At 37.4% G+C, this 12,615-nt stretch overlaps 1 protein-coding gene across 4 annotated transcripts in view; it reads left to right on the top strand.

Annotated features, from left to right (window-relative positions):
• Positions 1–11,929, top strand: part of DNAJC24 (DnaJ heat shock protein family (Hsp40) member C24) — a 76,719-nt gene extending 64,790 nt beyond the window's left edge. For 2 of the 4 annotated variants that reach the window (XM_005690035.3, XM_005690034.3), the window contains exons 4-5: positions 4,596–4,664; positions 11,679–11,929. In XM_005690035.3, the coding sequence (XP_005690092.1) occupies positions 4,596–4,664; positions 11,679–11,809 (200 nt within the window). In that variant the 3' untranslated portion in view covers positions 11,810–11,929. The remainder of the gene's footprint in view (positions 1–4,595; positions 4,665–11,678) is intronic. The other 2 variants (XM_013969800.2, XM_005690036.3) reach the window with 1 other exon arrangement.

Raw genomic sequence — 12,615 nt, 5'->3', positions numbered from 1 at the left:
GATTAGGAAGTGTAATTATTTAGGCAGCAAACAAAGAGCTGTTTTAGAAATTTTACTATCATTAGGAGGAAGTTTTAAAGGACTGGAATTCCATTGTCTTGTAAGAAGTAAGAAATATTTATTGATTCCCAAATGGAGCTGAAAAAAACCTTTCCTCTTTTAGAAAGTTGTGAATGACCCAGCGAGAGCTCTAGTAAGCTTTACTGAACCAAGCTGCTAATAGTTATTTAATGTTATTCTTCAGTGTGAAAGAATCTCCGTAGATTTTCCTTTTAATCTCTTTGAATTGCAGGCTCATAAACCTCTCTGATGAGTCCTGCCAGTGTTTTCTTAGATCCCACTGTTGAGACAATGGAGCCACAGAATTCTTTCACTTCTTGTTGTCAGACAAATCCAATAGAACACAAGGTCAGAAGGGCCTATACTTCTAAAGGCTGAAAGATTCTTTTACAAGTAACCACATAAATTATTTGATTTTATCATTACATTGGTAGGGAATCTCTATTTAATGATAGTGCTCTGTTTTCTACATGTAAGTAAATCTGGAAGTTTTTCTTGTCTCCATATTTGCCTAAGCTTTGTCAGCACAGTACTGGGTTTGAACAGACCTTAATGTTCCTATATATATACCTTAGAAAAGCTGAACCCATTCACTTCCAAACAATCTGCAATCACTTAGTGTCACTGGACTCAAGATGGAGTTCACCAAATGCCAGGCAATGTGTCTTCTTTCCAAAAGACTGTTTATTGTTTTGTTTTTTAAAGTTATTACCATATTGTAGCTAAGATTCCAGATTAAAATCTTGGATCTATCTGTTTGTTTAATTAAATCTCTTTCTGAGTCAGTTTCTGTTTTCTCAACATTTTTAGTAGTGTCTTATATGAAGGAGAACTTTGAGATAGGATTTACATTTTCAGATACATATTACAATATTTCATTGTAATGAGCAAAAATATTTATAGTATGTAAAACTCAAAAGAAAACAAATTTATGTCTTCTGCAGATACAATGCATGATTAGTAGATAATAATCAAAGCTAATTACAGGGTTCCAGTGAGTTAAGGGCTAGGGAGGAATTACATTTTCTAATTATAACTACAATGGTGGACAAGCAGAGATCATTGTTTAAAAAAGGAAAAAAAAAACATTGGTTTTTTTTGTGCTCCTTCACTGTAATCCTAGTGTGGGGGGGTACTGTTGCCCCATTCCCTGGACACCTGCCTCTTAACAAAAGATCGGGATCTCTTCCCTCCCACCCCTCCCCCCCATTTAGATTCACCTTTTCCTTGTGTGTACCCCCTCTGCTCATTATACAGTTCTCCAGGGATCCAGTTTTCCTCTGACTTAATCACCCCCAACCTTTTTCAGAAGTTGTTAGATTATGGTCTTTTCAAAGGATACACAGTTTCTTATGGTGCTCTTTACTTCTTTCCCCTAAATTTTCTCTCCTTATTTCTATTTTAAATTATAGCCATTAGAGTTCTAACACACTACCTAAAAGTTTATTGAAGTATATCATACATCCTGAGAAATGCACCAGTCCTAAGTGTACAGCTTGATGAATTTTCAAAGTAAACACATCCATCTAATAAACCAGCACCCCCAGGTGACTCCTTCCAGCCACTGCTCACTTTCTCACGCCCAACACCACAGGATAGTTTTGCCTGTAAAATTTCATATGATACAGAAATCAAACAGTTGCAGGTACCCTCCACTTTTCAAAAATTCGCTTTATGCCGTTTTGCTTTCATGAGAGTAAATTTTCACTTAATGGAAATAAAGAGGATGTTCACTTTTATGAAAAAAAGTGAAAAATGAAAATAGTGTTCAACACTTGCTTTTCTGTGAGCCCCTTAGAGAGGTAGCATGCACCCTGAGCCCCGAGCAGCCTTCCCCACCCTCTTTGGGAACGGGTGTACATTCAGCACCAGGCCACCACAGCTTTCAGCCAGATCTGTGAGCATCTCTGCTTCACCTGGAATTATTTTGTGCATCCATTAGGAAGATGTGTCTTGAGGTAATTGCTTCTTTGCTTTTCCCACCTTGGCTTAAAAGCTTTCATAGGAACACACTACTTTGATTGCAGGGGAAGCCTGTGTTCTCCTTTGTCTCAGATACTGACCTTTCAAACCAGAATCCCCACAAAACTTGGACCGTGTGCACACAGCATTGAATCATCAGGTCGATATATAAATGTTTAGATGGCCATAGAACAGGAGAATGTTTTAAAGACTCCTTTTAACTCTGACCTTGGGTAAAGTGCTAACCATTTTTGTGTTATATTTTCTTTCCCTTTACCATGAGATGTGGTCTAAACTGATATTTCAACTAAGTACTTAGCTAAAGCTCCTGTGCATAAAGAATTAAAAAAATAATAAAAATGTAAAAGCCACTTTTTTTGAGTATGTGGAATAATAGGAAAGGTTCCCACATGAAATAGTAACTAAGTGATAATAACAGTGGCTTCCTTGTAGAGAAGCAGACCAATACAAACCTGACTTGCTCAACAGTTATATTTGCCACTTATGTCTCACTAATTATTTTAAAATAAAAATGGCATAATGAATACCTATGGATGTATTGATTGTCTTTTTGTACAGTTAATGTATTACAGATGTCCAAGATAAGTTCGATTAAGGTTTATTCATCTTGTCATCACCTCTGGTCTGATTTCCTCTGATTTCAGCATTACTTAAAATATCTATCTGTAACATACCCTGGAATATAGGCAACTTGATTGTAAATTATTTATACCTGTTTTCTCCTTAACCAAGCCCTATTAAGTACCAGTTACTCCCATTCTTCAGTTCTAAAGCAGTGTTTCATTTCTGCATTCAAATAAATTATCTTGGTCCTCCGGAGTAAGAAATTGAAACGTGATAAAATCCATGAGACTTTTAGGTAAAAATTTTCTCTTTTAGAATACTAAATAACCTGTGGCCAAGTAAACTTATATAGAATGTGGAAATTAAATTGGTTTCTTCAGAAATGACCTTGCATACTGATACACTTTGGATAGGCTATTAAGTGGACACACGAAGATGGAAGAACCACCCCTTGGTCACTTTGCAAAAGTCTTTGAGTTTTAGCACAGTTTAATAGAGTGTTGGTAGCCAATAAACATGAAGTGATATAATATTTGACATACCTTAATAGAAAACCATGGTAAGTTCAAAATATTGTAAAATCTTTTCATCTATTTTAAAATTACGTAACTCACCAATAAATTTTGAACAGGCGGTTATTAAATATAATTAAATTGCAGGCATTCGCATAACGGAACAAAAGGAAGCATTCTCAGCAAGTGAACAAGAGACTAGTAAGACAGCTAAAGAAATTTTCATTGGGCTGGAGGGGTGGACTTTAGTAGTTTCTTTTAAGCACTGACTTCTAGAAGAACAATACAAGAATACAGAAAGTATAACATGCCTTTAAAAACAAAGACAAGTTCTTCTCATCTGTAGTTGTTTTCTTTGTCCTGAAGTACACTTGTTTTAAGCAAGAGTGCATGCTTATACTACCTAGACCATCCCTACTAAATTCCTACTAAGGTGGAATCCCAGGTTTCTTTGGACTTTCCATCTGCAGGGAAAACTTTGACCCAGGAAACAGCAATGGAACATCAACACAGAAAGGTTGTGTTGCATGGTTATTGACATATTTTAAATTAATTTTTCTTGTAAGTTACCCATCACTGTTTTGTGAGCAAATAAAAATCAGATGACCAATAGCCACTTACATTTGATTAGAACCTTATTCTTTAAAACACTTTTAGCCTGATCTCAGTTGATTGAAAAGCATAATAAAAATACGTTTGACGTAACAAAATTCCATAGACCAGGTGGCTTAAACAACAGAAATTTGTTTCTCACAGTTCTGGAGGCAGAAAAGTCCAAGATTGAGGTTCCAGTTGATAAGGATCTTGGTCAGGTCTCTTTCTGGCTGGCAGAGGATCACTTTCTTGCTGTGTCTTCATGATACTTTCCTTTGTGCATGTGAGTAGAGAGAGACCTCTCTCTTCCTCCTCTTGTAAGGCCATCAGTTCTGTCAGATGAAGACCTTGGTCTTCTGACCTCATTTCACCTTAATTATCTCCCAAAGGCCTTATTTCCAAATATGGTCATGTTGGAAATTAGGGCTTCAACAAAAGAATTTGGGGGATGGGATATAATTCAATCCAGAGTGACCCTTATAAAGAAGATGAGATAATCTGAAATACTTAAGGTTTGACAACTAGTAAAATATTATAACTAAGGTTCAAATAATTTTTACCTGACTCCACACTGCCTTCCTTGGTCACACAGTTTATCTGAAAATTTCCCCCTACAAAATGCAGTTCATTAGTTGATTGCAGAGTCATCAAAACCAACTTCATGGTTTTACTTATTGCATACTTGTAAAAAATGGCATTTATAAGATGTTCTGGATTTTTTTTTGATCAGCTGAAGTCAGGCAGCTTTAAAATTGCTATCAAAAGTAGTAAGCTAAGTTTTAAAATTAGAATTGTAGGGACCAGGCTGGAGTTGCCTGCTTGGCATTCTTCATGGTTATAATTTAAATATCAAATGAAAGTATCTCATTCTATATTTTACAGAAGATGATCTAAGAAATATGGGACCAGTAGATGCTCGAATATATCTTGAAGAAATGTCTTGGAATGAAGGTTGGAATTATTTTTTTCTCTTGATTACAGTCAGGAAAAATATTAGGGACTTTGTATGAGAAAAAAAAAAAACTTCATAGGATGTCTAGAAATCTTGAAATCAACAGCTTGGCTTTTTATAATATGTGGGTGTTTTTGTTTGGAATATTTTTGTTTCATTCTAAACTTCAATAATTGGTGTCCCCCTGTGTGACTCATTCCCAGTTATTTTTCTGTCCTAATTAGATGTTAGGTACTTAAGGTTTCATATGGATTTCTTTTTTAAACTACTTTGATTTTTGGTTTACTGTCTGTGTAAGAGGGAAAATAAAGTCAAAAGAGGTAATTTCTTCCATCTTATGTTGACACTTGAGATGAATTTCTATTAGAGTATATGTAGAAGGGGAAAAAGTGGCAGCAGTGACAGATTTTATTTTCTTGGCTCCAAAATCACTGCAGATGGTGACTGCAGCCATGAAATTAAAAGACACTTGCTCCTTAGAAGGAAAACTATGACAAACCTAGACAGTGTATTAAAAAGCAAAGACTTCACTTTGCCGACAAAGGTCTGTATAGTCAAAGTTATGGTTTTCCCTGTAGTCATGTAGATATCAGAGTTGAACCATTAAGAAGGCTGAGTGCCAAAGAATTGGTGCTTTTGAATTAGAAGACTCTTGAAAGTCCCTTGGACAGCAAGGAGATCAAACCAGTCAATTCTATAGGAAATCAACCCTTAATATTCATTGGAAGGACTGATACTGAAGCTCTAAGCGGCCACCCGTGAAGAGCCAGCTCATTGGGAAAGACCCTGATGCTGTGAAAGATTAAGGCAAAGGAGAAGGGAGTGGCAGAGGAGGAGATGGTTAGAGAGCATCACCGACCCAATGGACATGAATTTGAGCAAACTCCAAGAGACAGTAGAGGACAGAAGAGCCTGGCATGCTGCAGTCTGTGAGCTTGCAAAGTCAGACACAACTTAGTGAAGGAACAACACAAATGTTTACTTTTGTTTCTTTATATGGAATCAAATTGTCAGAGCAGGAATTTTGGAGCTTTATGTTTATCCTTCCTTTTTGATTATGTCTTAGGTGGAAAAGAAAAATCTGTCACTCCTTTTTACCAACCACAAGTCATGTATTTTTCTCCTTTCCCATTAATAGAGTTTAAAAACTTAAATCTAACTTAATTTTTCATTCTTTGGTTAGTTCTGTGAATTGCTCTGGTGAAATTTTATTCAGTTCCCTTTTAAAAGTGGAAGCCATGAATGCCACACTTCCATGTTTCTCTGGACAAATGAAGAAATCTTACTGTTTTCTAGAACTGTTGTGCATTTGTGTGCGCTCAGTCACTCAGTCATGTCCCAACTCTTTGCAACCCCATAGACTGGAGCACACCAGGCTCTTCTGTCCATGCCATTTTCAGGCAAGAATACTGGAGTGGGTTGCCGTTTTCTCCTAGAGGGGATATTCCTGACCCAGCAATCAGACCTGCGTCTCCTGCATTGGCAGGTGGATTCTTTACCACTGAGCCACCTGGGAAGCCCATCTAAAATATTCACATACTCTTAATCCTATAACTTTACTATTCACCCTGGAGTACAAATCCCTAGGAATCTATAAAAATTTATTAGTAAGTTGGATAAGTAGAAGATAAACAGCCTGTCCTTTCCAAAATCAAGTTTACGGGAATATTTTTTAATGGCAGATTCTCAACTTGGTGCTCTCAGGAAGTTGCGTCTCAAGCTGTATTGACTTAGAAGGGGAATCATGTTTTTGTTTATGAGCCACTCTGTGCCTCAGCTGCCAATGTAAATCCTGAGTAGAGATTCTTACTTGCAGTGAATATTGGAAGACATGAGGTTTTGCGTAACAGGGCTCCCAGGGTTTATGATAGTTTCATCAGAGTAAAACAGGAAGAGCTGCTGGGCTGTGAAAATAAAATATACCAGTGACACTGGTTTCACTGCTGGTTTGTGAAAGGGATAGATTAGAACATGTTATTTATCAGGGAGATCTACCCAGCTAAAGAGTATTTTTTGAAGATACAGTATTACCAGTTTATCAGTCTGTGTATGTATTTGATGTGTTATTGAACAAATTCTTGTTGAATTTCATGTGACTAGTATGTTTTATTTACTAATACATCCTGATAATATGAAAATAGTGAAAACTGGTTTTTTTTTATTTTTACTGAAGTAAAAATTTAAAATATAATTTAAAATTTTATTTTAAATTAAGGCTATGGATTAGTGTTGTTCAAGCATCTGTTCAGTCAGCAAATATATGGGATTTTTAATAACAAGTGAAAATGCCAAGATATTGAAGGACATGTACAACATGAAATCATCAAGAATTATCTTAAATCTTGCTGTCTTTGGGACTCCGTACAGTACATTCCCTGGCAGTGAAAAACATAGAAGCATCCCAGCTATAGCCAACTGAATAGAAGCAGCTACAGTTCATCTTAAAAGCATAGACTGTTCTTAGATACTTATTTATATTAAGGTTTTTTTTAAACCATTGTAAAGACAGAAATAATCCTTATCCTTATGAGAGAAAGTCCTGAACAAGAGCTGCATGAAGCCATTATTTTTGCAGGAATATTTAAAAACTGGTCTTGTGAGTTTTGCAATTGAATTTGTGATTTTGAATTGTTATTTGCAGTTACAAAAAGCAGTCTTGGCAGATGAAACTAAATAAAAAGTGTGATCAACTGAAGTAGTAAAAAATCAGTTGATGATGTGCCTTCACGGTTGTTTTCAGAATAACCTTGGAAAGTAAAGATCCAGAACAGGAGAAAAGTAGATGAAATCCTACATGATAAATATAGCCAAACTATTAACTTCTTGGTCCAAGAAGGACCGAGTAGGAAATGATGCATCTTATTATGCTTAAGATTGAGGCAAACCCAAGAATTTGAGAGAATGAAGTTAGCCATTGCCTTTACACTAAGTGTGTTATACAACTCATATGTTTTGTCTTCATTCAATATATTTAAAATTATGATTTCTGTGAAGATAACACTTTAAGTGATAGAATAATTTAAGAAGAAAATTAACAAGATGTAAGTTAACATTTGGAATCATCTATGAGAAAACTGCACAGTAGCCCATGGTGGTCTCTGCATCATTTACTAAGCACAAGTCACCTCACAGTGTTTCTCAGTGTTCACAGAGGTGGTAAAAAAACAAGAGGGAGATTTAAGAAAACCAATGATTAGAATATGCATATTTTTAGACAGTTTAATAAAAACAATTCACTTTGGAATCATGTTCTATTACACAATATGTTAGCTCAGATAGGGAGGGATGTTAGCATTTTAAAATTCAAGATTAAATTATTTTTCTGTGGTGAAAATTGAAAAGCAGCATTGTGAATTAATGTTTCCTTCCTTTCCTCCCCTAGTAGCTCAGCTGGTAAAGAATCCGCCTGTAATGAGGAGTTCCTAGTTCAATTCCTGGGTTGAGAAGATCCCCTGGAGAAGGGATAGGCTATCCATACCAGTATTCTCGGGCTTCCCTGGTGGCTCAGATGGTAAAGAGTCATCATCCTGCAATGCAGGAGACCTGGGTTCAGTCCCTCGGTTGGGAAGATCCCCTGAGGAGGGCATGGCAACCCACTCCACTATTCCTGACTAGAGAATCTCCGTGGACACAGGAACCTGGCGGACTGCAGTCCATGAGGCTGCAGAGTTGGACATGACTGAGTGATTAAGCACAGCACAGCATAGAAAAGTCTTAGAAAAATCTAAGCTTCTCTCCTCTTTAATGGGCTTCCCTGATGGCTCAGTGGTAAAGAATCTGCCTGCAATCCAGGAGACCCGGGTTCAATCCATGGGTCGGGAAGATCCCCTGGAGGAGGAAATGGCAACCCACTTTAGTATTCTTTGCCTGAAGAATCCCATGAACACAGGAGCCTGGCGGGCTATAGTCCATGGGGTGGCAGAGTCAGACCACGACTGAATGACTAACGTTTACTGATAAAAGAAACATGTAGAGTTGGCTTATTTAGTTGATTGTTTTCCCAAGACCAAATTTGGTTAGAGAATAAATACAAAGCAGCTGAATTTTTTTTCTTTTCTTTTCATGGCATATGATGAGATCTAGATGTTAAAAAACGAAGTTATAGGACTGAATGAAGATATGTGGTTCCAAATAGGAAAAGGAGTATGTCAAAGCTGTATATTGTCACCCTGCTTATTTAACTTATATGCAGAGTACATCATGAGAAATGCTGGGCTGGAGGAAGCACAAGCTGGAATCAAGATTGCCAGGAGAAACATCAACAACGTAGGATATGCAGATGACATCACCCTTATGGCAGAAAGTGAAGAACTAAAGAGCCTCTTGAAAGAGGAGAGTGAAAAAGTTGGCTTATAGCTCAACATTCAGAAAATGAAGATCATGGCATCTGGTCCTATCACTTCATGGGAAATAGATGGGAAACAGTGGCTGACTTTATTTTGGGGGGGCTCCGAAATCACTGCAGATGGTGATTGCAGCCATGAGATTAAAAGACGCTTACTTACTCCTTGGAAGGAAAGTTATGACCAACCTAGATAGCATATTAAAAAGCAGAGACTTTACTTTGTCAACAAAGGTCTGTCTAGTCAAGGCTATGGTTTTTCCAGTAGTCCTCTATGGATGTGAGAGTTGGACTATAAAGAAAGCTGAGCGCCGAAGAATTGATGCTTCTAAACTGTGGTGTTGGAGAAGACTCTTGTGAGCTCCTTGGACTGCAAGGAGATCCAACCAGTCCATCCTAAAGGAGACCAGTCCTGGGTATTCTTTGGAAGGACTGATGTTGAAGCTGTAACTCCAATACTTTGGCCACATGATACGAAGAGCTGACTCATTGGAAAAGACCCTGATGCTTGGAAAGATTGAGGATGGGAGGAGAAGGGGATGACAGAGGATGAGATGGTCAGATGGCATCACTGACTCAATGGACATGGGTTTGGGTAGACTCCGGGAGTTGGTGATGGACAGGCCTGGCGTGCTGCGGTTCATGGGTTTGCAAAGAGTCAGACACAACTGAGCGACTGAACTGAACTGAAGATATTTGATTATAAGAAGTATCTGATGCTAGTGAAATAATATGATCAGTAATTATTTTTCAGTAACAGTAAAATGAAATAACCAGTGGATCAGAGATCTTTCAGGTAAAAGAAACACGTATTTCAACTTATCAGGAAGATGACAGACTTATAAAATTTCCACCATTAGTAGGCAAAATGTTGCAGCATATTGCCTCCTTTGGGCATCTCACTTCAGTGATAGTCCTTTTGGTTCTTTCATCATGTGTAAACATGAAACAGGCACACATACATAGCCCCCACAGAAAGACCATAGTGTTTGTTTATGTATTAGGTTGGTGCAAACATAATTATAGTTTCAGGCCATGAACTTTAAATCATTATTACCAGGCTAAAATACATCTTTATTAATCAAAATAGGAACCATTACAGTCAACACATTTTTTGCCAATGAAAATGTTTGTGTATTCCCCTAGCATAAAAATCCATGCTTCAGGATTCAGCGAACTCTTGGAAAGCATTTTCTGCATCCTGCTGGTTATGGAAGCATTTTCCCTGCAAACAGTTGAGATCCTTGAAGTGGTGGTTGGTTGGCAAGAGGTCAGGTGAATGTGGTGGATGAGGCATAACTTCGTAGCCCAATTCGTCCCACTTCTGAAAAGCTGGATACGAGATGGTGCCATCAGTGGTGCTGTGGAGAAGAACTGGGCCCATTCTGTTCACCAATGCTGGCTGCAAGTGTTGCAGTTTTCAGTGCATCTCGATTTGCTGAGCATACTTCTCAGATGTAATGGTTTTGCTAGGATTCAGAAAGCTGCAGTCAGACTGGCAGCAGACCACCAAATGGTGACAAAGGACTTTTTTTTTTTGGTGCAAGTTTGGCTTTGGAAAGTGCTTTGGAGCTGCTTCTTGGTCCAGCCACTGAGCTGGTCATCACTGGTTGTTGTATAAAATCCACTGTTCATCTCACATCACAATCTGATCAAGAAATGGTTCACTGTTGTGTAGAATAAAAGGTGACACTTCAAAATGACGATTTTTTTAATATGCAATGAGGCATCCACTTATCAAGCTTTTTCACCTTTCCAATTTGCTTCAAATGCTGAATGACTGTCAACGCTGAGTTCTTCAGCAACTTCTCCTGTGGCTGTTAAGAGGATCAACTTTGATGATGGCTCTCAACTGGTAATTGTCAGCTTCCAATGGCCAGTCACTACGCTCATCTTCAAGGCTCTCATTTCCTTTGCAAAACGTCTTGAACCACCACTGCACTGTACATTTGCTAGCACTTCCTGGGCCAATTGTGTTGTTGATGTTGTGAGTTGTCTCCACTGCTTTACAACTCATTTTGAACTCAAATTTGCTTCTTGTCTAACATCATTTCCCTAGTCTAAAATAAATATAAAATAAACAGCAAATAATTATTCATTAGCAAAAAAACATAAAAGTGAGAAATGTGCATTTAAATGATGACCACATTTAGAATGTATTCCAATATCAACCTGGCACCAACCTAATATTTTAATCAGAATTATTGAAATAGTGTGATACCAGGAGATAGGAATCTGCTAAATTCAGCTGTTTTTTCTGAAGTGATATACTGCAGGCAAAGGGATGCTCCTTGACAATAAAACAAGTAGGGCTATTTCTTTTTCCTTCACAGTAATACTTTGGATAAACACTGTGCAGAAGAATATAAAATTTATATGAATCTTAAAGAAACATAAGACTTCAAATAAATTTCATTGATCATGTCTGAGCATCTCTTCTCCCTGAGATTTTTGGCCTAGTGTTTCATAGTTTCCATCCTTCTCCTCCACAGGTAATGACCTTTTAGTAACTAATTTTTAGAAGCACTGCCCCTATACATTTTTTCATTTTTCATTTTAATATATTTCATATTGACAGATCTTTCATTTTGCATTTTTGTAAAATAGTTGCACTTTTTAAAAAGGTTGTTAATTTACATGTATTTACATGTGTTTTTTATTTTCTTTGCAGATGATCATTCCTTTTCTCTGAGCTGTCGATGTGGCGGAAAATACAGTGTTTCAAAGGATGAAGCAGAAGAAGTTACGCTGATTTCTTGTGATACATGTTCACTAATTATTGAACTCCTTCATTATCACTGAGATTGTTCACTAAGTGGAATTCTTTAGTGTATTCAGACACAGGGAGGATAGGCCACTACACCCTTGTCCATTCAAGCAAATGTATAAAGCTGATAATAATAAAGGATTTCTTTTTTTTTTGTCAGCTCTATTTTTGCAGAGAAAAGATAAGACTGTCAAGCAGAGGCTACCTGGATTAAGAGAAAATTAATTTCATCATTCATATGCATTTATATTTATAGATCACAAGAAAGGGGTCTTGAATTTAAATTTATATTAAATAAATTCCCACCTGAAAACTTTATTATTGGTTCATTTTCCTATTGGTACAAAGTACAAATTTCCCTTTCTTCGTGTATGTATGTCTCTTTTAATGGATCATGCTGCTGCTGATGCTAAGTTACTTCAGTCGTGTCTGACTCTGTGTGACCCCAGAGATGGCAGCCTACCAGACTCCTCCGTCCCTGGGATTCTCCAAGCAAGAACACTGGAGTGGGTTGCCATTTCCTTCTCCAATGCATGAAAGTGAAAAGTGAAAGTGAAGTCGCTCAGTTGTGTCCAACTCTTTGCAACCCCATGGACTACAGACTACCAGGCTCCTCCGTCCATGGGATTTTCCAGGCAAGAGTACTGGAGTGGGGTGCCAGTGCCTTCTCCATTTAATGGGTTATAGAATCATCATATTCTTTTGTAGTTGCTATGTTTTTGAAGTAACTTGATATATCTAGCTGCTAAAGTAATAACGCCCTTTATACAACTCTCTCAAATCTCAGGTCATTAGGTTAGAATCTTTGTGAATAACATGTAAGCCTAGCTTCCCCATGATG

Source organism: Capra hircus, chromosome 15 (assembly GCF_001704415.2).
Source record: "Capra hircus breed San Clemente chromosome 15, ASM170441v1, whole genome shotgun sequence".
In the NCBI taxonomy this organism is placed as follows: Eukaryota; Metazoa; Chordata; class Mammalia; order Artiodactyla; family Bovidae; genus Capra; species Capra hircus.
This window is presented reverse-complemented; position numbering and strand designations above follow the sequence as displayed.